The 26739-nt window shown below is 37.7% G+C and overlaps 1 protein-coding gene across 3 annotated transcripts in view; it reads left to right on the top strand.

Moving 5' to 3' along the window:
* DLC1 (DLC1 Rho GTPase activating protein) overlaps positions 1-26739 on the top strand; it is a 401830-nt gene that overhangs the window by 10430 nt on the left and 364661 nt on the right. For 2 of the 3 annotated variants that reach the window (XM_079908969.1, XM_079908968.1), the window contains exon 2: positions 1709-2851. In XM_079908969.1, coding sequence (XP_079765095.1) covers positions 1829-2851 — 1023 coding nt within the window. In that variant the 5' untranslated portion in view covers positions 1709-1828. Of the gene's footprint in view, positions 1-1708; positions 2852-25685; positions 25872-26739 lie in introns of those variants that run through there. The other variant, XM_079908970.1, reaches the window with a different exon arrangement.

The raw sequence follows: 26739 nt of genomic DNA, 5'->3' as shown, positions 1-26739 counted from the left end.
CGCCCTATTACAACCCAAATTTGCCCATGAAAGCAGAAATTTTCTGGCCTGCATCTATGCGTTTTTTCCACTTTTCCGTAGCCTCCCACACTATAATGACTTATGCACGGAATTCCGGGACTTTATATTTTCTTATGAATGCCAACATAGAAAATGTGAATGCTGACCATTTTCAAAGATACTCACAGACCCTTAAAGAAACGGAATAGTATCCAGAATGATATTTGGTCAGTCTGGGATACCAAAATTCTAGTACATTCCTGGTCTTTACAAGATGGGAATATTTACCTTTCTGGCATGTGCTTAGTCAGAATAGCTTGCGATCTTTGGTGGGGAGTCAGAGTCCTTTTCAATAGACTGAAGTGACCCCAAACCAGCACTTCAGTTAATCTTGTTTATGATTGAAATCAATAAGCCAATCCATGTCATGTGCGGACAGTTCTCGTGTGGTGTAAAAACTGGAAGTGTCTGCTCTTGAATAAGATTTTTCTTTTACAGTCCAGTCATTAGGTTTCATTATGGGACAACATTTGGACTAGCCATTTTTATAAGGTTGAGTTTACATTGGTATAATTTGTTGCCTTTAACTAAGGCTTTGAATAATTTAAGGCAAAAAGGATGGATACCTGGAATGTGTTTATATTCTGACCTTATCTTATGTCTGGTTTTCTTGTTTACTTAAAATTTTATGGCCAAATGCTAACAGAAGTATACAAACTAAACTCCTTAGAAGCCAAAGAGAATGAGACTGAAATTTCTGAAGAATTATTTCAGTTGTCTTATCAGGCTCACATCTTCTTTTTGGGTCACCCGAATTCCTGCCTGAAGAGTTTAGACTTTATATCTACTAAAGATGTGTGGAGGGAAGAGGTGGCAGTAGAATCGCATTCCATGGATGAAGTTTGTTGGCTCTCTAAGCCTGGGTCTTAGAACCGGGGCCTACTTTGAATCCAGGCTTACCTCCTAGATGTATGACCTTGGGCAATTTATTTAATTTCGGTAAGCTTCAACAGTACTAGCTTGCTAGCGGGTCGTAGCAGCAATGAGATGCATGTAAATGTATTTATCCTAAGCATTTTAAGTGGTGTGTGTTATGCTTTCTTATGCATGAATTATGTGTTAATATGAGCTAAACTGGATTACTCCATGTTTCTTAGTCACTCCCTGGAGTAAATGCATTCTGGTAGTTTGGGATCTGTATTAGCTCTTTCACACACTAATACATTACACATGCTGTCTCTATAGCTCAAGTTTTGCATGAACAGTTCCCTGGTGGCCTTCAGTGCAATTCAAACCAAACAGCCAATAGATTTCTGTAACGATTTGTGTCCACAAAAGTAAATCAGGAAAGCATCTAAGCTAGAGCAACTAGTTTCTTCCAGTGAATTTTATTAGTATAGCGATCCAAATATTTTCCTAATGGAATTTTAAATATTCAATATGTATATCTTTATTCGTTAATAGATCAATCAATCCAGCTGCATTTAAAAGTATTGTTAATGATTTTTGACCAGAAATATTGAATGTGAAATTGTCTTCTGCTATTAGGCTGCTTCTTAAAGAAATAACCTTATTGAGGCTATTAAATAGAAGCTTTATACAATCTCTTAATCTTTCATAGCACAGCTTAAGTGCTCTCTTTTCCAAGATATATTTTGACTTTAGAACTATATCCTGAACTATGTATATTTCTTTAATTTTTTAATAGGTGGTGCAATGACAAAACTTACTCTCTTCTTCAATCAGTGAATTTGAAGTAATCTTTCATCGTTTCATCTTTAGTCTCATATGGAACGTATCCCTCTATCTGTTGTTAAACTACGATGACATGTCTGTAGCTATCAGAAAGAGAAGCTGGGAAGAACATGTGACCCAATGGATGGGACAGCCTTTTAATTCTGATGATTGTAACACAGCATGTCATCATGGACTAGTAGCTGACAGCTTGCAGGCAAGTATGGAAAAAGATGCAACCCTAAATGTGGACCGCAAAGAAAGGTGTGTTTCACTACCAGACTGCTGTCATGGCTCAGAGCTGAGAGATATTGCTGGGAGGCCAATGGGTCACATTTCAAAGGAGGTGGATGAAGATGACAGCCATGAAGGTGAAGATCAGTTTCTTTCTCTGGAGGCCAGCACGGAAACACTAGTGCATGTTTCTGACGAGGATACTGATTCTGATCTATATCTTACAGATGACAAACAGATTTTAACTACTCAAGGGCCTAAAACGTCAGACCAACATAGCATCAAAGGAGCAGGCTCCTTAGTAAAGACGCTGCCCATCATGGAAAGTAACCAAGGTTCTTATGACTCCTGGGGAATGGCTGGTGGAGCTGATTTAGTGCTGGTAGAGGAAAAGGGGGACAGAAAAGTTGTTGACATGATGAGTAAAAGCCTGGAGCTTTGTAAGGATATAAGCCTAAGTGAAATAAAAGATGCATCCAAAATGAATGCATGTGACTCTTTGAATGTGAAAGATATTGTGCCGGAAAAGCAATTGCTTAATTCTGCTGTAATTGCTCAGCATCGAAGGAAACCCGACTTCCCTAAAGATGAACATGAAAGAAACACCTGCAGTGCAGTACAAGATGAGTTCCTGGCTATTCCTTGTGCAGACAGAGGACTGCCATTATTAAAAACAGATTCTGGAAGCTGCCTTCTGCAGCCTCCTTCCTGCCCTAGTGGAATGTCAGCTGAAAATGGCCTGGAGAAGAGTGGTTTCTCAGAACATCAAAACAGAAGTCTTCCAAAGGTCAACTCAGGAGATGGCATGCAGTGTTTACACATAAAGGAGACTCTGGCCACCCATGAACCCACAGATAACCAAGTCAGACTTCGTAAAAGAAAGGTAAGACACATGCACCTATTATCTGGCTTTTGGAATTCTGTAAATATCCTTGTTTCTGTCACTTATTATTTTGCTAGAGTTAAAAAGATATGTGGACATTTCGTTTGCTCAGTAGTGTAGCTGTATGACTCAAAGAGCATCTTCTTGGGGAAATCATCAAAATACGTAAAAATTAAAACAGGATAACCTATCCACTTCACTAATAATATTTATAATGGCTCATGAACATTCTATTTTGGAATTGTGTTGAAGACAGAACTGGTTTCACTTTCTTTGGCTGGAATTAAATAGCCACCAGATAGTTCAAAGCCTATCTAAAGAGTGATCTCTGATTTTTAGAAAGAATGTCATGGTAATTTTTAATTAAAATTGTTTATTTCAGCTTGCTTCTCTTCCCTTTAAAAAGTATATTTTATTATAATAAAAGTGGTATAAATCACATATTTTAAATGAGCCCTTTGCATATACCAAGGCAACAGTACCCCCTCCCCCAAAATATGCTAATGCTATTTTAAATGATACCCTGGCACATTTGCTATCCATAGCTACATGAACATTTTTTTTAAACTCTTGACCATAAAGGATGACTAACTGAAGTAAATTTTTATGCTGAGGCACCTTTGACTAATCCTGTAGATGCCATGATCCCCCAAGAAGTTTCCAAGTGAGAGACACAAGGATTGGAAGGAACCACATGGATCATGATTTAGTTAGAGAACTCTTGACCAAAGTTTGTCATACCTTTAGGATTTCCCCAGCATTCTTCCCACCTTGTAGTACTCTATAATCCTGATGTAAATACAAGTAAAATTTCTTCTGTAAATCCAACATGCCCATTGGCATCAAAAAAACCCTGCAGATTGGACACTTTGGTGCAACATTCTTGCCCTTCTCTTGATATAATACTAATCCATAATTCCTATTCTCCTAAGGCAAAACTAAGGTTCTTAGTTCTGTTCAACTGGGGCTATCTACAATGAGAAAAAAAAAATCTTCAACTCTCTTTTGGTGAAGAAATCTGGTTTCCATAAACTAGTTTTGCTAACAAACTAGATCAGTAACATGTCATAAGTTAAAGTGAAGTCAAAGACTTTACAGCAAAGATCAATGTGCTCAAACTACATGCCAACAGAGCTTTCTGTGCTTCTGGCGAGTTCTTCCTTCCTTACATAAATTGTATTAAAAAGTTAATGCTGCATAATGTTGTTATGATTGGACTGCTCAGGTCGCTTTTTCAGAAATGTCCATATAGTCTACCAAATCTGTTGGAGGGAATGTAATAATGACGTAAGAAAGTATTAACTGACCTATGACATAGCTTCCCTAAAATAAGACAGACCCTGCCCAACTGCCGACAGAAACATTAAACATTCCAGAAACATATGCTCACCACTTGGACATTTATATCAATACTAAGAATGCTGGAAAGAATTTGCTCTTGGACATGTCACTATAGCATAGTTGCATTACAAGAGCCATAATTATATCTCATTTACAAGTTCTAACTTAAATATTCTATTTTAAGCATTTCATCATTCTAAAGTGTTGTGGTATTGTCTGGTGGAGAATTTGTTTTGACTCTACAACTCATTTGGGATGCTTTGTAATGAACAGATTAAATGCAAAGTTTCAGGTTTGGAATTTACTCTGGGGAAGTATGATTATGGGAGAAGCCTCTAGAAGCAAAATGTGTAGGAATTTTTGTTCTATCTGATGTTGAATGAGCACTGGAATACCTTCAAGTTGTGCACTAACCATTTTAGAACTTTACCAAAATAAAAAACAAAATAAATTCATAAAAATATCTGTACAGAGATGTTCATCATTGTATTATGTGTTACTGAAAAAAAAGATACAATCCAAATTTCCATCAATAAAGAATGTATAATGATTGTTTAATCTATAGTTTGGAATGCTATGTGGCCATGAAAAAGATGGAGTGAGATCCATGTGCTCTAACTGAACGGTGCTCATGATATAGTATACATAGAAGAAGACAGTGGCAGACCAATATTTGTAGCACATCCCAACCTTATCTGATGAAATGTGTGGATACAGATACAGATAGAAATATAGATGGGTTATAAACCTCTCTAGATGACTAAATACGAATATGCAAAATTCTAGATAAATAGGCACAAAATTGTTGACAGCAATTACTTTGAGAGAATGGAAGTAAAAGGATAGAAGCAGGGGATTTTCAATTTTTAGCCTATATAATTTTTATAAAAGGTGATAGTATTCTGGGTGAAATGCATACAATGAACAGAAGTACAAAAACAAAATAATATTCGATAGATAAACTATTTGAAGCATTTTCTGCGTGGCACAAAACAACCCTTTATCTATATAGTTATTATGATTATTATTACTCTTATGAAATGAAAACAAATATGAAGTTTTTCAAAATATCAACAAAAGTTTCAATCAACTACTCTAATTCTAATGCCAGTGCAACTAGTTTAAAACAGATAAACCTTTTGGAGAGACACATGGACCCCATTTTCATGTCTAAAGTGTTAGGGGACTGATTCTGAAAAGGGTTGGCTTAGTTGTATCTTTTAAACTATTTGTCAACCACTGTGACAGCTTTGAGATTAAGAGCTTAGAAAAGGTGAAATATAATATAAGCTAATAAAATTTTAGTTACGGAACTTTAATCAGCTCATTATCTGATATGAGTGAACCAAATCCTTCATAGAATTTATGAACATGAATTTTTTGTGGGAGGGATTCAGGATAAAATCAGGTTCTAAAACTTGAAAAAAGAAAGCAAAAACAGAGTTTATAAGGGTAATGCTCAGAATGCACTGAACTACTACTCTAGAGATATCATTGTACTTTAGATACAAATTATCATTCCTTCAAACCTATAAATATTGGCAGGCGTTTGTTGCTCAGCATGACGTATTTTTTCTTGTTTTCCAATGATATTTCTGGCCATTAAGGATAGCCACACATACTTATTAGGAGTGTCAATTGAAGATGACTGCGTTTGTAGTATGTGTAAATATTGACCTTTAAGCTAATAATTTCCTTAAATATGATGAAATATATCATTAAATTGGAGCCACTGAAATCAAAGGGAAACCAATAAATCATGAGCAGACATCAGTAAATGAGCCAGGAAGATCGTGTGGCATATGACCAGCGCTTATAGGGCGTGGGTGGGTCTTTGGGGTAAGGCAGCTGGTTAAGAGCAATTCTCAGAGACAAATTCCAAAGAAATGTGGAGGAGGGAGACAGTCTAAGAAGTGGTCTCTTCAAACCAAATGAGATGTGAAGATGGAAAATATGTAGGGAAAGACTTGAGGTTAGACTTTTTTTTAAAGAACTAGTGTATTTGTTCTTGATGGTGGTTTACTAATTAAAGAGAGTCCAAAATTCAGTCTTCCCTAGGGACTATTTAAATAGTTCCCAAACTTTTGAATAGCCATAATAGTTGTATAAATATATAAAATATTTTTATTGGCTTTCATAAAGCATATTCCATATTACCAAGCAAAATAAACACAAAAGATAGTATAAAAATGATTTGAACTTTGAAAAGACACCTAATTCCACATTTGAACAAAACCTCACATTCCAGCAGCCAATGAAACTGTATCATTTATGCTATTGATTTGACTGCTGTCACAGAAAACCAGTATAAAAGTGGCTTAAGGGCTTCCCTGGTGACGCAGTGGTTGAGAGTCCGCCTGCCGATTCAGGGGACGCGGGTTCGTGCCCGGTCCGGGAAGATCCCACATGCCGCGGAGCGGCTGGGCCCGTGAGCCATGGCCGCTAAGCCTGCATGTCCGGAGCCTGTGCTCCGCAACGGGAGAGGCCACAACAGTGAGAGGCCCGCGTACCGCAAAAAAAAAAAAAAAAAAAAAAAAGTTGCTTGGCTAACATCTTTCTCTCACACATATATAATTGGGTATAGGTAGTTCTAGAACAATATGTAGGCCTTATGTTTTCAATACCTTAGACCCTCTTATCCAACTGCCCTGCCACCCTGAGCCTTTATCCATATTCAAATCAGTAAGACGAGGAAAGGGTGCAGGAATGGCCACACCCCTGGGTAAAGGCAAGACCCAGAAAGAGTACACTTCTTTTTTTTCCCTCATATTTCATGTGCTAGAACTTAAGTTGTATGGCGACACCTAGCAATAAGGGCTGAGAAATGGAGTCTGCATCCTGGGCAAGGTGTCTGCTGAAAATTCTATTATCAAAGAAGAAAGAGAAAATATTTATCGAAGGATAACTCATAACATGAATATGTTGAGGGACAACACCTAACATAAATATATTCCAGTATATCATGGCATGTTGTGAGTGAAATAAACAGGCTGTGTATGTGTTCTGTGGCCATTAAGGATAGCCACACATACTTACTAGGAGTGTCAATTGGTATCTGTATAAATACTTGACGCTTTAACTTCACACTGCAGAATACCTTTCCATGTTAGGAAACTATTTTATGTGTGGAAGTGATGTGGATCAAATGCTATACTCTTTCTTATGGAAAAATTGCTCAGGACCAAAATATTATACTGTATATACTGTACTTTATCTGTGGATAAATGTAATACATTGATTAGCAATGACTGAAAAAAATCAAATATTATCTCCTTACCCTATCTTTAAAATATGTACGTATTTGATAAAAGCACACCTATACCTGAAAAGACTTTCTCATTTCTTGCTATAACCTTCCTGATCCTTTCTATGTCCTGAATGCCTATATGGGGGCTTTGTAGCATGAGAAAGCTAACATTGACCAATGGGTGACATAAAGTACATAGTAAATTATGCAGAAGATGGAATGGACCAAGATAGGAGGTCAGCTAGAAAAATATTAAAGGGAAGGGAAAAATTGTCTAAGAAATAAAAACCTAAAAGATGGTTAAGCTGTGGCCCCAACATTGAATGAAAGCAAGGACTAGTGGAAGAATTAGAGTTTGTTAATAAGCCTAGTATCAGTTGACAAAGAGGGAAGGGATGGGAAACAGAGTAAAGTATACAGAGCTCTGCAGATAGATTCATAATGACAGTATGATTTTACATGAAGGTCACACTGGTTTTAAAGACACAGGCTTATTGAGCAGATTGTATTGTTGTTCAACCTTTTTCCCTAGTTCTAACATTAGGGCTGGCAGAGAAAAGTTGTTACCAGGTGGAAAGTCAATGTGTAGATGGATAACATCAGGTCTTCTCAGCCATATTTTTAACTGGATTTGCGTCCCAGGTAAAACTGGCACCTTTGTGAGTAGCTCATTTTGTGTGTTAAGCCACAGAAAACCATTCAGATTTTTTTCATGCTATTTAAACTAGGTTTTTGGCTCATAAACAACTAGAAAGCCAAAAATATATCTGCAGGTATTTGGGGCTCAAATATTTTGCCTCATAGCAAACATAATTCCCCTAAATCCAACCAGAAATGCAAAAACATTTAATTATATGATACAGGATAACACTAGATATACTGTCTGGTAAAATTAATCAGTAATTAATATTGAGCATCTTCAATATCCCAGGTCCTGTTCTGTGGACGTGGTACACCACCATGAGCCAGATGGTAGAGTTCCTTACATTGTGAAGCATATAATCCCTGAAACACTGCTGAAGTCCCCAAATAAGGGTTTTGTTTGACTAACACATAAGGCCAGCACTGAGGCAGGAAGCATTAGTGCGAGAGAAGGGGAGTGAGGGCACAGGAGGAGTAGGGCCGGGGAGAAGAAGGAAAACAGGAAGAAAGAGAGAGAGACAGAGAGGGACAGAGAGAGAGAAGGATGGGCTAAAGTAGGGTACCAAGGGAAGCACCGGTCAATTGCAAGAAAAAGCAATGACACAATTCCTTGACAAAAAGTGGATTTGTAGGAGGCTAGAATCAGATCCTATCTCAACAGGATGCAGTTATGGTTATCACCAGCACAGGTTTAACAAGGAGACAAGTAGCATGATTTTGACTTCCGCCATTACAGAGCAGGTGGAGACAAATAATATTTCCTGCCATTTCACAGGAGGAACTCTGCCGACTAGAGCCAGCCCTCGTGGGCTGTGTCTCCACCAGGCTGAAGGTGAAGACCGGATAAGCTCATATTTCAGGATCCTCAAATGTCTTCACCTTGGAGGGACTTTCCCCAGTTTCCTCAGCCAAGTTAGTTGCTTGATTCTCTTCACCCACAGAGGACTTATTCCTATTAGAATGTTTACTGCAAATACATCTGATCCCACCGTTGCTAACGAAAATGTCAGCTCATTTGGGGAGAGTTTTATGTCTGTAGCAATTTAATTTTGTGTCTATAGCATCCATCTCAGAGCTTAGAACCCTGTTCATAAGTGTTTAAATGAATGAATAGCCATGTCATGGTAAAGAATTTACTTTCAGAAGACTATATCAGGAGTCAAGAACCCGAGTCATAAGGATACAGAAGAAATGAAGTCATACAACCAAAATCAGTGATCAGTTATCCATAACCTCCTCTCTGTTCTCCCTGTTATTTCCATGCTAAAACAGGGCATGAGGGGACAAGAGGGAGGGAAGAATTATGTAAAATCTGGGTCTCTGATCTCTAGTTGCTCTGGTCTCTTCAAATTTGAGATGATTATTACCCTTTGCCACAAAACAATTAATTGTCACTAAATAGTTATATAGCAATCTGAGTGGTAAACGTTATTTAGAAACTACTCAGTTGTCTCCTGAAAGGAGTGGGCAAGGGTGAGTGTAAGGAGGAAAATATTAGAATATCCGTTCACATTTATTTGTAATTTATCCTTTCACTTTGTATATATTTTATAAGACCTATGATATATTAAATGAAAGCATATGTTATAATTTATAAGTAAATAGCATACACGTCCTCCCTGAAAAGTACATAATCAAAAATGTTGGGAGGCCAGTGGTTTAGAAAATCTCTAGTTTTTCTGGTTAATGTCATTGTGAGGACATTGGGAGTAGAAGAGAGATGACAGGAATAACAGAGTAAGAAATTAAAAGACAAATGAATAAGGGAGAGAGAGGGGCTCCTGTTCAGAGAGTGCCAGACAATAGTAAATTTATTTTTAATTTCTGTTGTGAAAACCACATCAAGTAGGGAGATTTGATGCTAGATGCCTTTAAGGCAGAAAAATATACTGTGAATGAGAACAATTAGATTTGAAATGTTTCTTGTTCCAGATATTTTTGAAAAAAAAGTAGTTATGATGTGTGATGGGCCTCTGATCCAAGCAGTGACTTGGACCAAAACTGCAAATTTACATTATTAGTAACAAGATCATTAATAAGTTCACATTAACCCAGCATCAGCTTTTGTTGGAGCAAGAATTAATACACTTTTATGATGTTATTTTAAATAATTAATGGGTATTTCAGAGCCAACTGCACATTAGAGGCTATCGTAATAGTGAAACTGATTTAGTTTCTTCCTGATGGATTTCTGTTACTATAAACCAGGACCAACTAATTAATCTTTTAATACCAACAAAACTAGCATAGGTTTTGGCTGCCTCTCTCGAAGAAATGCCAGTATCCACAAAAGTGGGGATAACTAGCAAAACCTACAACACAGAGCCCTGCCTCTGTTATCTGGGCACTAAGCACAATGGTGCCAGTGGAATCTGTTCATTTTCTGGCTCGTGTTCTTAGAAATAAAGTACTTATCCCTGCTGCCAACAAGATCTCTATCCCACAAATAATTTTCTGTCAAGAAAATTATAGTGGTACTTTAGAGATAACCTCACAATTTTCAAAGGAAATACAAGCAAATAGGAAAGTCCACTTTTATTCTTTTTTCAGTTCTATTTCTACATTGGCATAGGAATAAAACTAGTGATTAATGAACCTCTTCCATTTTGGGTTCTGTTTTTTGAGCCAGTAAAACTTCAAAAGGATATACTGTTTTTCATATACATTGAAAGCTAACCCAGAGGGTTTTTTTTTTTAAGTTTGAAATAGCATCATTATTTAGTCTAGGAAATGAATAGCTTTGGTCTGAGCTTAATTTTCTAACCAAGAAATTAAGCTGTGATGAGGAGTATCATCTAAATTGAGGGGTGTTATTTAATTTGTGGGCACTTTATACGTCCCTGAAAAATGGAGACAACAGTCCCTATATCACAAGGTCGTTAGGGTTATTAAATGAGATGGAAAATATTGTTCAGCGCTACATAACACAACCACTAGAACAATCCATTACTTAACCAAAATTTGAGGTGAAGGTTTGACAGATAAATAACTGAAGAATTGCAGAATTAGATCTGGGAATAGGTTAAGTGCTAGTGGAATCTATAGTCACAGTATATACAGTCAACCAGGGTATAGTAGCTACTTTAGTTGGAGATTCCTCCAATGCTTCACAGCGCATGGTAAATCTCCACAGCTTCTACACTGTGGTGCTATACATAGAACGAAGTAATTAAGCCAATGGACTCTAAAAGCAAACTGCTTCCCTCACTCACAGCTTTGTAATCACGTAGGTTACTTACTGTCTCTGTGCCTTGGTTTTTTCACTTGTATAATGGGATGCTTCATTTTGTTCTTGGGAAGATTAAATAAGTTCATAAGTATAAAGTAGTTAGAACAGTGCCTGACACATAGTAAACACCATGTGACTTCAGCTATTAGTAGTAGGAGTTGTTGTTTTCTGTTTGTTTGTTTCTTTTACTAAATTGCTCTAGTTACAGATCTAAGAATAAGCTGAACTGTCTGGGAATAATTGTGGAAAAAGACTGACAACATTTGAGAGAGAATTTAGAAAGTAAGTCAACCCACATGTACATCTTTGCTATCTAATTATCATTATAGAATAGAGTCCGGAATATGCATTCATTAACTAAATAAATATTAAGTACCTTCTGTTCCCCCCATGCACTTTGCCATGTATGGTGTAGAATTTGAATAAGAATCATATATGCATCCTTAGCTGAAGGACCTTACACATTAGTAGGGGCAATGTAACCAAAATAACAAATAACAAAATAATCAGTTAAACTAACTTTAATAGCTATTACTATTAGAACCTAATGTAATATTAGGTTTTGAACCACAAGTACAGAAACATCCTGGCTCAACCTAATCCAAGGTAGAAAGTATTAAGATCTGTGGAGCTAGAGCTTTAAAAGCTAGGGTAGGGACCCCATCCAGATGAGGTCAGGGAAGGCTTCACCAAGGGGTGCCGGAGCTGAGCTTTGAAGGATGAAATGACTTTGCATTTGTGAGAATGAGAGAGAGGGATCTCTCTGTGCTTACTTTAACTGTTCTTGGGAAATACAATTTTGTTTTTAAATACACAGACTTAAATCTTAGGGAATAAGTGAAATAAGCAAATACTTCCAAAAGGCCCTTTTGTAAACGGACACTTTTAAATGCTAAGGTCTTCTTTTTACAGAATATTTCATGGTGATGTGAAAATCAAAAGAGGATGGATGGTACTTCATATGCCAGACTTTAGCTTTGGCAAAACAGCTTTCTGTTTCCAAACTTAGATTTTAGCTAAGTAATTTCTGGGTTCACTTTATCTTAAATAAATAAATACATAATCTAGGTTTCAATATACTAATGGGTTCTGAAAAAAATGCTAGCCATGTTCATTTGCTCCCCAGCTAGTGTTTGATTAGTTAGCAGAAAATTGAAATGAATTACGGAAATTTGCTTGATGACTAAAGCATCAACAAAATGGTTCGACTATAAATTAATGATGAGAAGAGAGAGTGATTCCCACTAACTTTCACACCCTCATAGATATGTAAGGATCATGTAGGGAATGCTATCAATTTTTTTATAATTAAGGACGACTGTCACAAAGTTATTTAAAAGCATAACTGCCTAAAATCATGAAAAGTAAAAGCAAGAGGATAATTCATTTTTTGCTAAAAATTAAATTGCAGTTGTGATGTTTTGTATTCCACTCACATACTGGCCTTTGGAAATTGGAAATTTTCTTTAGAGTGCTTCAACGAGGTACCCAAAGTTGATTCAGTCAAAATGTAACAGATGAGAAATGTGCTTTATAAATATCTCATAAAAGGTAAAGCTTCCATTTTCATTTTACTTGAGTATAAATCAAGCAGTTCTTTAATAACACGAGCCCATAGGTTCTATGAGTAATGGGAATTCTCTGATGGATGACAAGCTCAGAGGACAGCATTCAACCACGATGTAGCTCACAGTGTTGTTACACGACAGACTCTGAGTGAAAAAGACTAGTGCTCACGTTCAGTGTGCTGGGTAACAGCCTTCGTTTCTGACATTATAATTTAAATATTATTTAGATTAAATGTCTATGTATACTACAAAATACATTTATGAACTTCTGAATGACTTAACCTTTTTCTTAAGAGAATTAGGAAATATATAAAGCCCAAACCTATAGCAGGAAATCTAAGGATAAAATAAGTTCACTTAACAAAAATATTCTATAAATATACAAAATTAATATAGAATACATGTATATGCATATAAATTAAGTTTCAATATCTGCAGTAATCAAGCACAATCTGAGATGCGATATTTGGCTACCTGCAGTAAGTACAGTCTCTACTGAGACTTGGAATAGAGGACAAATCACACAGGAACTAAGTGGTCTGTATTGCAGGGAGGTTAGTAAGTCAGCTGATGGTGCTCTGCTCCCATGAGTGCAAAGGAAACCAGAAGCAGGCTCCGCCTCTGTGGTTAATATCACCTTTGAGGCCTGTGGACCATTTTCTCACACCCTCACCCCTCAGAGGCACAGGGAAATGGAGTTTGAGCCAACGCAGCCGACTAGAGCCTACATTAAGAAACAAACAGCTGAATTCTTGGTGCAGAGGAATTTCTTACAGTGTGTATTTGCCATTGCGTACATGGGACTTTAATTTTCAATCCATCCCTCAATAAACTCCCTTGCATTTTGTCTCCATTTTGCTGTAAGATGGTCACATGATGTTGAATGTCCTGTCATGTGTTCATTTACCCAACAAGCAAGATGTTGCTCAGTCGACTCGTCTGTTGTAGGCAGCATCCTACAGACAGATAAGGGATGAGAGATGGAGAATTTGCTTTTCATAGGTTTATGGAATGTTCCAGCAGGAAGAGACTTAAAACATTCTTGCATTTCACTTAAACTGGAATAATGTGTGTGTCTTGACAAGGCCAAGGAGCTGTAATTTAGAGTGTTAATAGTGGTATGTCCTGTTACCAATGCAAAGTTGCTGCCCCACGGGGAAGATGCTGACTTGCATATTATCATGGAAAAGCTATAATTTAAAAGTAATCAGAAAGAATTGGCCAACATCGAAATGTAACACAAACCTAATATTAAGGTTTTTTTGAACGATGAAAGGAAATGTTTTACCCTCCTATTTCAGACATTCATCCACTTTGTGTGCAGGAAAAAAAAAAACAACACATCTTTGAGAATTTAATTACCATTTCAGGTATATGCTGACAAAAATATAAAATAAATTTTTAGAAGCTGAAAATAGAGTCTGAAGTGAAGTTTTTCTCAGCTTCTCTTGCTTTCTAGTTTTATAATTAAAAAATGGCTCTTTCCTGAGGCATGAATTTTCATTTAATTCAATTATTCTGTACTCTTTCCCTTGATCAACCTAGACTTTTATCATAAATATTATCTCTCTCCACTTAGAAGTTACAAAGTGCTTTCTCTCAGATGTCCACTGTGTTTGGGTTGGGGCATGATAAATTTTAAACAAGCTGAAAAGTATTTCAAACAATTTCCATACTGTGAGCAATCCTTAAGGAGGCCAGAGGAGAAAAGAAGCTAGCCAGCCATTTCAGCATCATCTTCATGCAAATTTTTCTTTAAAATATATTAGTAATCATGTAAAGCACTAAATTTTTATGCTTAAAATTCTATCTAGACTAGAAACAAAAAGCGTGCAAAGTTGTACTTTGGCCCGTCCTGGGCAACTTACAATGGAAATAAATCCATTTTTCCCATGCAATACCCTATAGTTACTGTAATCCTGAATTTCCAACCCTGACCACTGAGAAAATGTATGTTCTTGATAGAGAGTGAATGGGCAATAGTTGTATTGCTTACATGAAGCCAGTTGATTAGGAAATTTAATTTCTAACTTTCACATAAATCTTTTCATTTTTAAGGGGACCGCGTTTACTCGGGAGATGTATTGATACATAAGTGAGTGAGTGAGTGAGTGATGCGTTTGAGGTGCTGCTCAGTGTGTGTGCTCCCAGCATTCCCTTCTAAAATCACAGGACTGTGCTCTGCTCAGCTGGCGCTCTGGTTGTTGTGCCGATCATCACAACAAAAACTGGTGCACATAAAGTTGTTTGAAGCAGGGAAGGATGGGTGGGGGCGGTATACGAGAACTGGGAGAGTACAGGCTCTAAGGGGGAAGGAACATGTTTAGGCTCCTCTTTGTTATCAATCTACATTGAAGTCATTTCAAATCTATGGTTTATGCTGAAAGACCAAAACAGAGTATTGTGAATAATCAAAATGGCCACACCATAGTTTCCTACACAATATGGGGGCTTGTGGCACAAAAAGTAAAAGTCAGTCTCTCCTAAGGAGGAAATAGTAGATGCGTGTTAGTGGAAGCCAGGACCCCCCGCTACTGGAAGAGAGTATAAAGCAGTACAAAGTCATGCTTAAAATACCAAAGAGGTGTAGCCAACACACTTAAGGTGAATCATAACCGTGTCTAGGGATGTTTGATGTTGTTGTTGTGCATTTCAAATCCATGGGAGTTACACATGGCACAGTGTTTTGAAGTTAGTGTTACCATTTCAACCACTTACCAATAAAACTCGATTCTGGAAGAATTATTAGCAAATTAGCAAATATTTCCCCCCCTGAGGTTGCTGGCCATTTTTAGATGCCTGGGAATCTCTCTCCTGCAGGTCAACTATTATACAAGCCCCGGTCATGGTCAGTGGGCACCCAGGTGAGAGGAAGCAGACAGAACTGCTTATGTTCAAAGTGACATATTTACCTTCACCCCCTGCTGCTGCCTTGGTTCTTGCAGCACAGAATTCCATTGCCACTTTGAGAACACCCTTCTGCATTCCTCACCTTCTGCTCATGCAACTTTTTGAAACCAAAACAGTTAAACAGGTACAGACAGTTAAGAGTGAGTCACAAGCAGTACTCACCACTCAAACGTACAGTCCCATCGTTTCACTTAGGAAGGAGTTTAAATTTACTTTGAAGCAATGCGAATAAAGCTCTAAGAATTACTGGAAATGGATCCATGCATCAAAGACATGTTTCAGAAATGCAAAATGTTTATTAAAAACTGCTGTTAGATGCATGTTGTTCCATGCCTATATACCTGTGGACTAATCATAGTTCTAGAAAGTTCAGGTGAAAATTTAGAGATTTGGAATCCATCTTTACTTTGGGCACACAAGCACCAGTGAGTTTAGCTGTAATGAGTAGTTGTTATGGAAATGATAATTCTACATCCTCAATATTTCTCATGCCGTTCCTCTTAATCTTCCCACAGTCTCTTGCTCAAATTACTGCTACATCATCCTAACTGGTTTCTTTGTCTCCAGTTCTAATCTCTATCAGTCCATTATCTATACTGCAGTTCAAATTATCCGTATACAATGCAGTTCTGTCACACTCCTGCTCATAGCTTTAAAATTCCAATACGCTAGACGAGGTTTTTCAAGGACAATCACACTCTGGGCCCTGTTTGCCTACATAGTCTCATTCTGCTGTGCTTCTGCTCACCTTATATTTTATAGCCACATTCAACTTCCCCTAGTTACCTAAGCTCACCGTACTCTCTCTCTCTCTCTCACCCAGAAAGTTCTCCCCAGCCCACCTTCCTGTCCTTACCATTCTTCAGATTTTCTCTTACATGTCACTTCACCCAAATAGTCTTCCCTGAACCCCTCAGACTGAACTGGGACCTCCTTCCAGGTGTTCTCTGTGTACTGTAACCCCCACGTACCCTTCCATCATGCTTACCTTGCTGCGTTATCTATTATCTATTCCCTTCTTCATACTGCGTTAGTTGAGTTGTGGCCCCCAGAAGGCATGTGTGTGTCCTACACCCTGGAACCTGTGAATGTGAACTTATTTGGAAAAATGGTCTTTGCGGATGTGATTAAGTTAAGGATCTCAAGATAAGATCATCCTGGATTATCTGGATGAACCCAAAATCCAATGCCCTGTGTCTTTATAAGAGACAGAAGAGGAGACACAGACCCAAAGGAGAAGCCATTTGGAGATGGAGGCAGAGATTGGAGTGATGCAGGCCAACAGGCAAGGAACACCTGGAGCCACCAGAAGCTTGAAAAGGCAAGGAAGGCCCCTCCCCCTAGAGCCTTCTGAAAGAGCATGGCTCTGCCAACACACTTTGACTGCTGGCCCCAGGAACTACGGGAGAAAAAATGTCTGTAGTTTTAAGGCACTGAGTTTTTGGTAATTTGTTACAGCATCCTCAGGAAACCAGAACACATATGTACACTTCAAACTAAATTCCTCGAAGGCAGAGACTAGGATACTCACAATTTATTCATTATTCTCTCATCACGCCTAGCATATGCCTGTCTAAAATAGTGTGCACTTATTAGACTTCTGTAGAATGAGTGATTGAGTGGAGACGAGCACGGTATTTCAAGCATTATCTTAGCGCACAGTAATAGTTAAAACTGCTCTTTTCACTGTCTTCTTGTTCCAATTAAATCACTTAATCACCTCACACTATATTTCCTTATCTTTAATACTACCTGATAGCTCTTAGGAAATTGTAATTAAAAATAACTGTAAACTATAGCGAATAATATGAGGACTTTTCTACATAAAATATGCCTAATTTTGTTTGAGAAATAGCATGCTTTCCACAAGTAATTATATGAAGTCAAAATTCCTGAATTAATTCCAAGATTTAAACTGCCTCACCGTTTAACTCACAAAAAGGATGCTTTCAGTAAGATAACATTGGTTTATTAATCAACTATCCTTTTATTATGTAAGTGATACATGCACATGGCCAAAATAAAGTATAAAATGAAAAATTACATTTCCTGATTTAGTCTCATTTTTTCAAAGGCTACAATCATTAACTGTTTCCAATTCTGGTTCATTACCTATATGACTATAAATACAAGCTATTAGTTATAGTTATTAATTAATGACATGACACAGAGTTTATGATGTCCATTTGTGAAAGATGAGGTATTTTATTTGTATATTTAACAAATATTCTTTTGCCGTTATAACAAAGGACCTTAAACTATGCGCTCAAACAACAGAAATTTATTGTCACGGTTCTGAAGACTAGAAGTCTGAGCTCAAGGTGTCTGCAGAGTTAGTTCCTTCAGGTGACTGCTATGGGGAGCCTGTTGCATGCCTCTCTCCTAGCTTCTGGTGGTTTGCTGGTCATCTTTAGTGCTGCTTGATTTGTATAAACACCTGATCTCTGCCTTTATGTTCTAATGGTGCTGTGTGTGTGTGTGTGTGTGTGTGTGTGTGTGTGTGTGTGTGTCCATATTTCCTCTTTTTATAAGGATACTTGTATTGGAGTGGAGGCTCACCCTCCTCCAGTATAACGTCATAGATTTTCAGCATATGAATTTGTAGGGTGAAGGGAGCCACAGTCCACCCTATAACAACTGCTGATGTTATGCCAAGGACTGTTGATGTAATGGACTAGAACTGTGGGCTGACACATTTTCTATCACCAAAAACATACATTTCAATAGAATTTAGCATTTTCATACTAGCTCAAAGCTTCTCCCCGGCACCAACTGAGTTTTATTATTTATGCTATTTATTTATTTATATCATTTTTATTTCATTATTTATGTTCTAGTATCTGCCTTCATGAATATGCCTGCTAAATAAAATGCTTATTTCCTCTATTTGTTGATTTATCCATTTTAAATAATACTTATTGTATTACCATTTCAAAAGTTTAGAAAATTAGTGCATATCCATTGGTCTGTCTGTTCTCCCCTACTCTGTCTTTTAATTTTTGTTAATAATATTATTTCTAGAGTTTCAAGACTTTAACATATATCTTCTCTCTTGTGACTGTAATTAATTGTTCCATGCTTCATCTATAGCTTAATTATAAAAATTCAAAATCCATAAAAGGCTGTATTATATGTAAATATTCACTCAAGAAAAAAACAGTGAAATTGGACCCACAGAGAAGCAGATATAGCCTATATTATAAAAGGGGGATCACTCAGACACCAAGGTCTAATAGATTTTCTTTTAAATTTCTCCTACTTTGTTTCCATTTTCTGTGTCACACAACTGTCTTCTATCTATGTTCTTTATTTTTCTTATTTACTTTATGGTTGACATATCTCTTTGAAAAACTTCATCACATAGGGTACATATTTTTTAAGTTCTTTTACATCCATAAGAATCATTATTTTGCCCACATTTTAATGAGTAAACAGGTTTAGAATTCTAGGCTTAGTTGATGGCATTCCTCAACTTTCCTGTGACCCTGTATTTAAACTGTGAAGATCTACATCACAGTGTTAACTTGTTTTTTGTTTTTGCTTTCAAGTCTCTGAATGTTTTAAAGATATCTTCTTTATCCTTGAAGATATAAAAATTTATCAGGATGTAATCTCCCATTGTTTCTGTTGTTTCTGCCCAGAATTCCTATTAGATGTTTTTGAATAACCTGTATCTAAGTCTCTTAACTTCCATCTCTTATTTGACATTTATTTGTATTTTTTGCTTTATTTATGTTTTGCTTTATTTACCAGATCAGCAGCTTGGTCTTCAGATGTATCCATTTTATTATTCACTATCCATTAAACTATTTATTGTTTAGGTTATATTTTTAACTTACATAGCTCTTTTTCTGTTTTAACTCAATCACCTAGTCCATAAACAGTTATTGAGCACTTACTATGTACAAAGCACTCTTCTGGATGTGAGGGATACAAAATAATATCTTCTCTCACAAGGACTTAGTTTCTAGTGTAAGGAAGCATAAAATAAACCAACTAAGGAGTGAGCTGAACAAATGAAGGAAAAGAATCGAAGAGTAGGAGCCTAGAAGCCATGTAAAGAAGCTGACTCTAAAAGAAGAGGGAAATCAAACTTTTAAAATGCTATGGGTTGATCAAGGAGAAATTTGGCATTGAACAACGTAAAGTCCATTGGCCAGCTTGTTTGTAGCAGTCTGGGTAGGAACAGATGCTTGCTTTCAGTGAGGTTGAGAGCAAAAGGGAGGATGGTAATTGAAGAAAGTGAGCAAAGCCAACTATTAAGTAATGATTCAATATTTGCTGTAAAAGAACATGAAGAAAGAGGAGGATGTAGTGTCAAGAGAGATTTTTTTAAAAATTTTAATGGGAGATATTTGGACATCGTATTTGGAAGCTGATAGAAATGACCCAGTAGAGGAAACATCATTGATACAGGAGAGGAGGCCGCTCTAGGAGTGATGTCCTTGAACTGTAACATGTTCTCTTTGCTGGTAACATGTTCATGTTTTATAGATGCGACATTCTCTCAAATCTCTCTGAGAATACCAATTATGGAAACAATTTCATGTGAGGTTTTGAGGTTGTTAATGTGTTGGTGGTATTTCCTGAATTATTTCCTTTTGTGCAGTGGTCTGTTTCCCTGCTACTGATTTTTCTTAAAGATACAGTGATTTTGGTTAGCCTTTCCTAGTGTGGCGAAGGAAAATTGGTTAGACTAGGTGGCCGGTTTGATCTCTCTGTGATTCTTGTAGGAATATATCACTTATGTGTGACCAGTTCTCGTGGGTCTACCTTATCCACATGCATATCAGCATGAAAAGGTACTATAATAAATTCCTTGCTATCTCCCTGGATCCATTTCTTTCTCTTATACTAGCACATTCTACATAGTATAATCAGATTTAACCTTCCTAAGAAAACATCATCACCAGGTGATTTCCCTTCATTAAAACAAACAAACCTAATCCAATCTTGGTTTTTATCAGAAAAGATCATATCCCCCAGCTTGTATTTTAAAGCCCTCTGTATTTAGTCCTTGTTAAAAGGTTAAGCCTATTCTCACTACTCTAATGAGTCCTATAGAAACACTACAGATCCATGCTCTTTGGCCACCATGGGCTCTTAGAGTCTCTTAGCAGTTACTCTATACACTTAACTTGCCTCACTCCAGCATTTACCACTTAAATGTTCCACACTCATTCCACTTTCTTTAAGTTCCCAAAGCTATTATCTTCCTCCCTCCATCCTGAAAATGTCTTCATTGAGGAAAGAAGTAAAATGAATGAAGATTAATATTTTTTTTCATCTTGTTTGCAGACGAACCTAACAAATGCCCTCATTTGGTGGTATATATATGCTCACTGAGGGCAGAGAATATGTGTTTCCCCGGTGTAGCCTCAGTGACCAATGTGGGATAGTGAAAAACAGGAAGTTGTCTAGTGAATGTATGGATAGATGGATAGATGGGCTGGTGGACAAACGAATGAGTCTGTACTCCCCCATCCACAACTGACTACAGAACTGTCTCCAATTTCAGTAAGGTTGATGTAGGAGAAAAACACAGCTTCCCTTACTATGGAAGAAGGGGAAAAGAAATACTCACTATGCTGTCTTCTCATGTCCTTGACTCTGATGTTTTACTCTTTGATTTCACATACACGAAGGCGTGTATTCCACAATAAAATTATAATTGCATGAACATATAATTTTGTTAATTTACTCAATCATTAATTTATTCATTTAGCATTTTTTTACCATATAACATTTGAGCATTTTTATTAGTTGCCAGATAACCAAAGATGAATAAGTTACTGTCATTATCTTCAAGAAATTAAAAAAACTTGAAGGAAAAACATTTATAACTGCAGCTCTCATGGTACATTCTCCGTTAACACAGTGACTGTTCATCCTGGTTGGTCCGGCTGCTCTGGTTATGCCGTTGTCCCCACATCCTGCCTGCTTAGCTCCCACTTTCACTCTGAAGTGTCCCATTTAGGTGACAGATTACTTATTTGACTTATGAACGAGCCATCCTAAAAAAAACCGTGGCATGGATGTGTATGTAAAAATGAAAATATTCTTTGTCTCCTCTAAATTTAAACTTCTTCGAGGCATAAGAAAATTCTGTTGAAATTATTAGACTATATTTGCTTATGTATTTAATTTTGCTAATATTTTGAAACCTCAATCCAATTGCTTGGACAGAGATTCAGCTGTGGATAACTGGTATAATGTTTTAAAACCATCATAAAAATAAAGCTCTTAAAACTGTATGTTCACAGAAAGCCATGGAAGAACCAACATTCACAAAGCAGTAAATGATTTGCAAAGCAATTAGGTTGCTGAAGTAATATTAAAATAATTTCTCATTCTATTTAAAGTTCAAAAAGTATAAATGCTTACTGCTTTTAAATGGATACGTTTCCACATCACAATTCACTCCTACAGCTTCTTTTGTTCCAAGAGGCAACCTACTCACTTTTCTGATTCCCTGGGAAATAATAAATGTACTGAGAACTGATTCTTGTAGAAGTTTCTGTGTCACCCATTTGTAATTCAGTGGAGAGCTGATTATGAAATAAAGACCCAAGCATGTGGCAATGACAGAAAATATGGGGTTGAAGGAAATGATGAGAGTGTAAGTTCATTCTCTTTTTAGAGTCCACATCATTTCACTCTTGCTAATTAGTTTTCCAAGATGACATCCTTGTCTCTTTCACATCACAAACTCAATTCTTAACCCCAGGTACCCAACACTTGTTGATCACTGACCTCAGTCCTTAGTATGTTCTTCTAAGAAGAAGCCTCAGGGTTTGTTATTTCTTCCAATTTACCCTCAGGGCTGAAATACACCCAGGAGTCTCCCCATCCCTGGAAGGGATTCTGTGGTTACACTTATGTCTTTCTTTTCATCATGAAACTAGTACTGTTTATAATCTTTATTTTCTATGGTTGCTATTCATAATAGAGTCTTTTATTCACTTTCATTCTTTAATTCACTAAGTATGTCCAAAAGTCTCCATGGCTTCTGGGCACATGCTAACAATAACAGGAAATTCATTATTTGAACCACTATTTTTTAACCAAAGACCTGATAGGAAAGATGGCCTTTTGCTGGGCCCTCCAAAGTCAGAAGACTCAAGTCTTTTTGAACAAAAATGGAAAATCAAGGTTTTTTTCCAGAGTAAAGATTTTCAGAAACAAACTTTAATTATTAAGATATCTGTACTGTACTGTCAAAAACACCTTTTAAAGGCAGTTTTAAACGAATTCAACCCTGATACAACGTAAGTCAAAAAAAGAAAACTAGCTACAAATACTAAGAAATTTAAAACTGAAATTATAGTGTGGTCTTCTTTGTCTATTAAAAAGGCCATTATAATTATATCACTCACAAAATACGTTCTTATTCAATTGCCCTTTGATTTAGTGTAAAATCACAGGAAACTTAGTGACCAAATGAAAGAAAACAGAGAAAAAAAATCAGGGAATGAATCTCAGAGGTATTTTATTCTCAGGAAGCCAGATTCACATATTTTCACATACATACTACAAACAGCAACAATGAATCTGTTGTTGCTTCTTATGTTATAATGGAGGGGACACAGAGTTAGCTCGAGGAAGAGTGTTGACAACACCTCTGAAAGCACCTCTGAGCAAATCTGTCCCCTCCTCAGGCTTGCGTCCTCATTATTCAAGGGAGGGCGTTGAATTAGAAACCTGCACATTCCTCCCAGCTCCTCACTTCTCTAATCCCCAACATACTTGTTTGTTAGTAAATTGTGTTTGTGTCTCAATGTAATGATTGCTTATTTGTCAGTGTTTACTTTCAAGCATTAAATTTATCTCTCACAAGCACACAAAGTTGTCATTGAAACTGAGAAGTTTCATTGTCACAAAAAAAGAACTTAAAAATTCTCTTTCAGGGACTTCCCTGGTGGCTCAGTGGTTAAGAATCCTGCCAATGCAGGGGACACAGGTTCAAGCCCTGGTCAGGGAATATCCCACATGCCACAGAGCAACTAAGGCCATGTACCACAACTACTGAGCCTGCGCTCTACAGCCCACGTGCCACAACTACTGAGCCCACATGCCACAACTGCTGAAGCCCACACACCTAGAACCCGTGCTCCACTTCAAGAGAAGCCACTGCAATGAGAAGCCCATGCACCACAACAAAGAGGAGGCCCCGCTCGCTGCAACTAGAGAAAGCCCACGCACAGCAACGAAGACCCAATGCAGCCAAAAATAAATAAATTTATTTTTTTTTAAATTATCTTTCAAAAATCCATCTTCCTATTACATGTGGATGCTTTACTCAGAGATGTCACCTGAGCACTGGGTGTCTGTCTTAGTCTGCTCAGGTTGCTGACCGAAATACCATAGGCTGGGTGGCTTAAACAATAGACATTTGTTTTCTCACAATTCTGGAGGCAAGACGTCTGAGATCAGGGTGCCAACATGACTGGATTCTGGTGAAGTGTTTCCTCCTGGCTTTCAGATGGCCACCCTCTCACTGTGTCCTTACATGGTGGAGAGAGGAAGCTCAGCTCTGGTGTCTCTTTCTTTTTTTATGAGGATGCTAGTACCATCATGGGGGCTCCAAACTCATGATGTTATTTAAACCAGCGGTCCCCAACATTTTTGGCACCAGGGACCGGTTTCGTGGAAGACAATTTTTCCACAGACCGAGGCCGGCGGCAAGGGGATGGTTCAGGCAGTAATGCAAGCTATGGGGAGAGGCAGATGAAGCTGTACTCACTCGCCCGCCACTCACCTCCTGCTGTGCAGCCCAGTTCCTAAGAGGCCAGGGACAGCCCTGGGGTTGAGGATCCCTGATTTAAACCTAATTATAGGTTTCCCCACTATAGGAAAGTAGAGCATTTCTATGAAACCTTTCCTAAACCAAAATGGCATAAAGCAAAGAAGCGATTACCTTAGGGCACATCTTGCTAATGGATGCACAAAATAAATCGAGATAAAACACAGATGCTCACAGGCACAATTCAGAGCTGTGGGGTGTGATGCTGAGATGCTGAGTGTAGTTCCTGGGGAAGGAGCTTGGCAGTGCCATTCCACTGCTCTGGGAGCCTCTATAATGGTTGCAAAACCAATACTGAAAACTATCTTCACTTTTTGCCTTTTTTCATAAAAGCAAAAATCTTCTTCCGATTTCTTTCAGTTAGTGAAAACAGGTACTAATATAGGCCTTTCTTAAAAGCGAAGTTCTGCAAATCAAACTTTTGAAAAGCCATGGATACCTATACTTCCCATAGCCTCCCACACCCCTAATGTCATCATACTAGGGATCAGGACTTCAGTGTATGAATTGGGGGTGGGCGCACAAATATTCGGTCCCTAGCAGTATCTCTTTTCACATACCAGGTCAGCATATTATCCTGTGCTCCACACTCCAGTGTTCAGCATCACATAGTCTGGCCCTTGGTGGTTCCTCAGAGATACTGCAGGTTCGGTTCCAGACCACTGCAATAAAGCAAATATTGCAATGAAGCTAATCACATGACTTTGTTGGTTTCCCAGTGCCTATAAAAGTTATGTTTAGGGCTTCCCTGGTGGCGCAGTGGTTGGGAGTCCGCCTGCCAATGCAGGGCACACGGGTTCCTGCCCCGGTCCGGGAGGATCCCACATGCCGGGAGCGGCTGGGCCCGTGAGCCATGGCCGCTGAGCCCGCGCATCCGGAGCCTGTGCTCCGCAACAGTGAGAGGCCCGCGTACCACAAAAAGAAAAAAAAAAAAAGGTTATGTTTACACTATAGTGTAGTCTTTTAAGCGTGCAATAGCACTATGTCTAAAAAAAAAAGTACATACCTTCATTTAAAAATATTTTATAGCTAAAAAAATGCCAAAACTATTACCATAGCAATATAAAATATCAGAGATGACCGTAACAGATATAATAGTAATGTAAACGTGAAATATCGCGAGAATTACCAAAACGCGACAGAGGCGCGAAGTGAGCGGGTGCTATTGGGAAAATGGTGCCGAGAGACTGCTCCGCGCAGCGTTACCACAGATATTCAGTTTGTTAAAAAAACGATGCTATATCTGCAAAGCACAATAAGGCGACGCGCAGTAAAATGAGGTACGCCTGTATTTATCTCTTCAATTATAACCTCTTTAAGGTAGAGACAGGTTTTTCTTTTTTCCTTACTCCTATAGTGACTAGTATTCAGGCATTCAGTAAATACTGATTGATTGATTGATTGATAGACCCTTTGTAGTGCTGAGTGAAAGGTTTTACCGAAAGGAAAAAAGTAAAGTTAATACATTTGAATTTGTAAAGGCTGTGTACTTAGCACTCTGCTGTAATACCCATTAAAACCATCAGTATGTTTACAACACAATGTAATTTTTCAATAGTCAATCTTTGTGTTTTTTCTGAATAGGGAACCCTTTAGCAAATGGCGTAGTTTTGTTTAAGACACACGCCTTCCCTGCCAGTTGCAGCTCAGGGATGCTTTTCCCAGTGAAGCCTGACCCAGCAAACCATTAGGGGAGTACAACTGTGTCCTAGGAGACGAATGCTGAAGATTTCTGGGGACAGGCCAAGTCTAACAGCGGGTAAAGCATTCCTAAGGATTAATGGCCATTCGTTCAAGACAGTTAAGGAATTCCTATGCAGGAATATGAATTAATTTAATACTGTTTGGAGAAAGTTATAGAAAACTAAACATTGAATGAAAACGTAAATATTTCTGCAAAATTTCCATCTTCTCATTACCTCTCTCATTTCCCTCTCCCAAGAAAATGAACAACCACTCCCTTCACTTAATATATGTGTCTGTCTTACGTACATGTAAGTCTGTAGTGCGAACAGCCTTAGTTTCTTCTGGAAGAAGACTAGGATTCCTAAGGTGAAGGACACTGCTCCCAGCCTCTCAACCTTTCCCTGGGAAAGTTAAAAATAAGTCCCACTGAAAAAATAAGTTGGCACGTGTTATTTGAGAAAA

This window comes from Stenella coeruleoalba (genome assembly GCF_951394435.1).
Source record: "Stenella coeruleoalba genome assembly, chromosome: 21".
Lineage (NCBI taxonomy): Eukaryota > Metazoa > Chordata > Mammalia > Artiodactyla > Delphinidae > Stenella > Stenella coeruleoalba.
The sequence above is the reverse complement of the archived record's forward strand: the minus strand, read 5'-3'. Positions and strand labels throughout refer to the sequence as shown.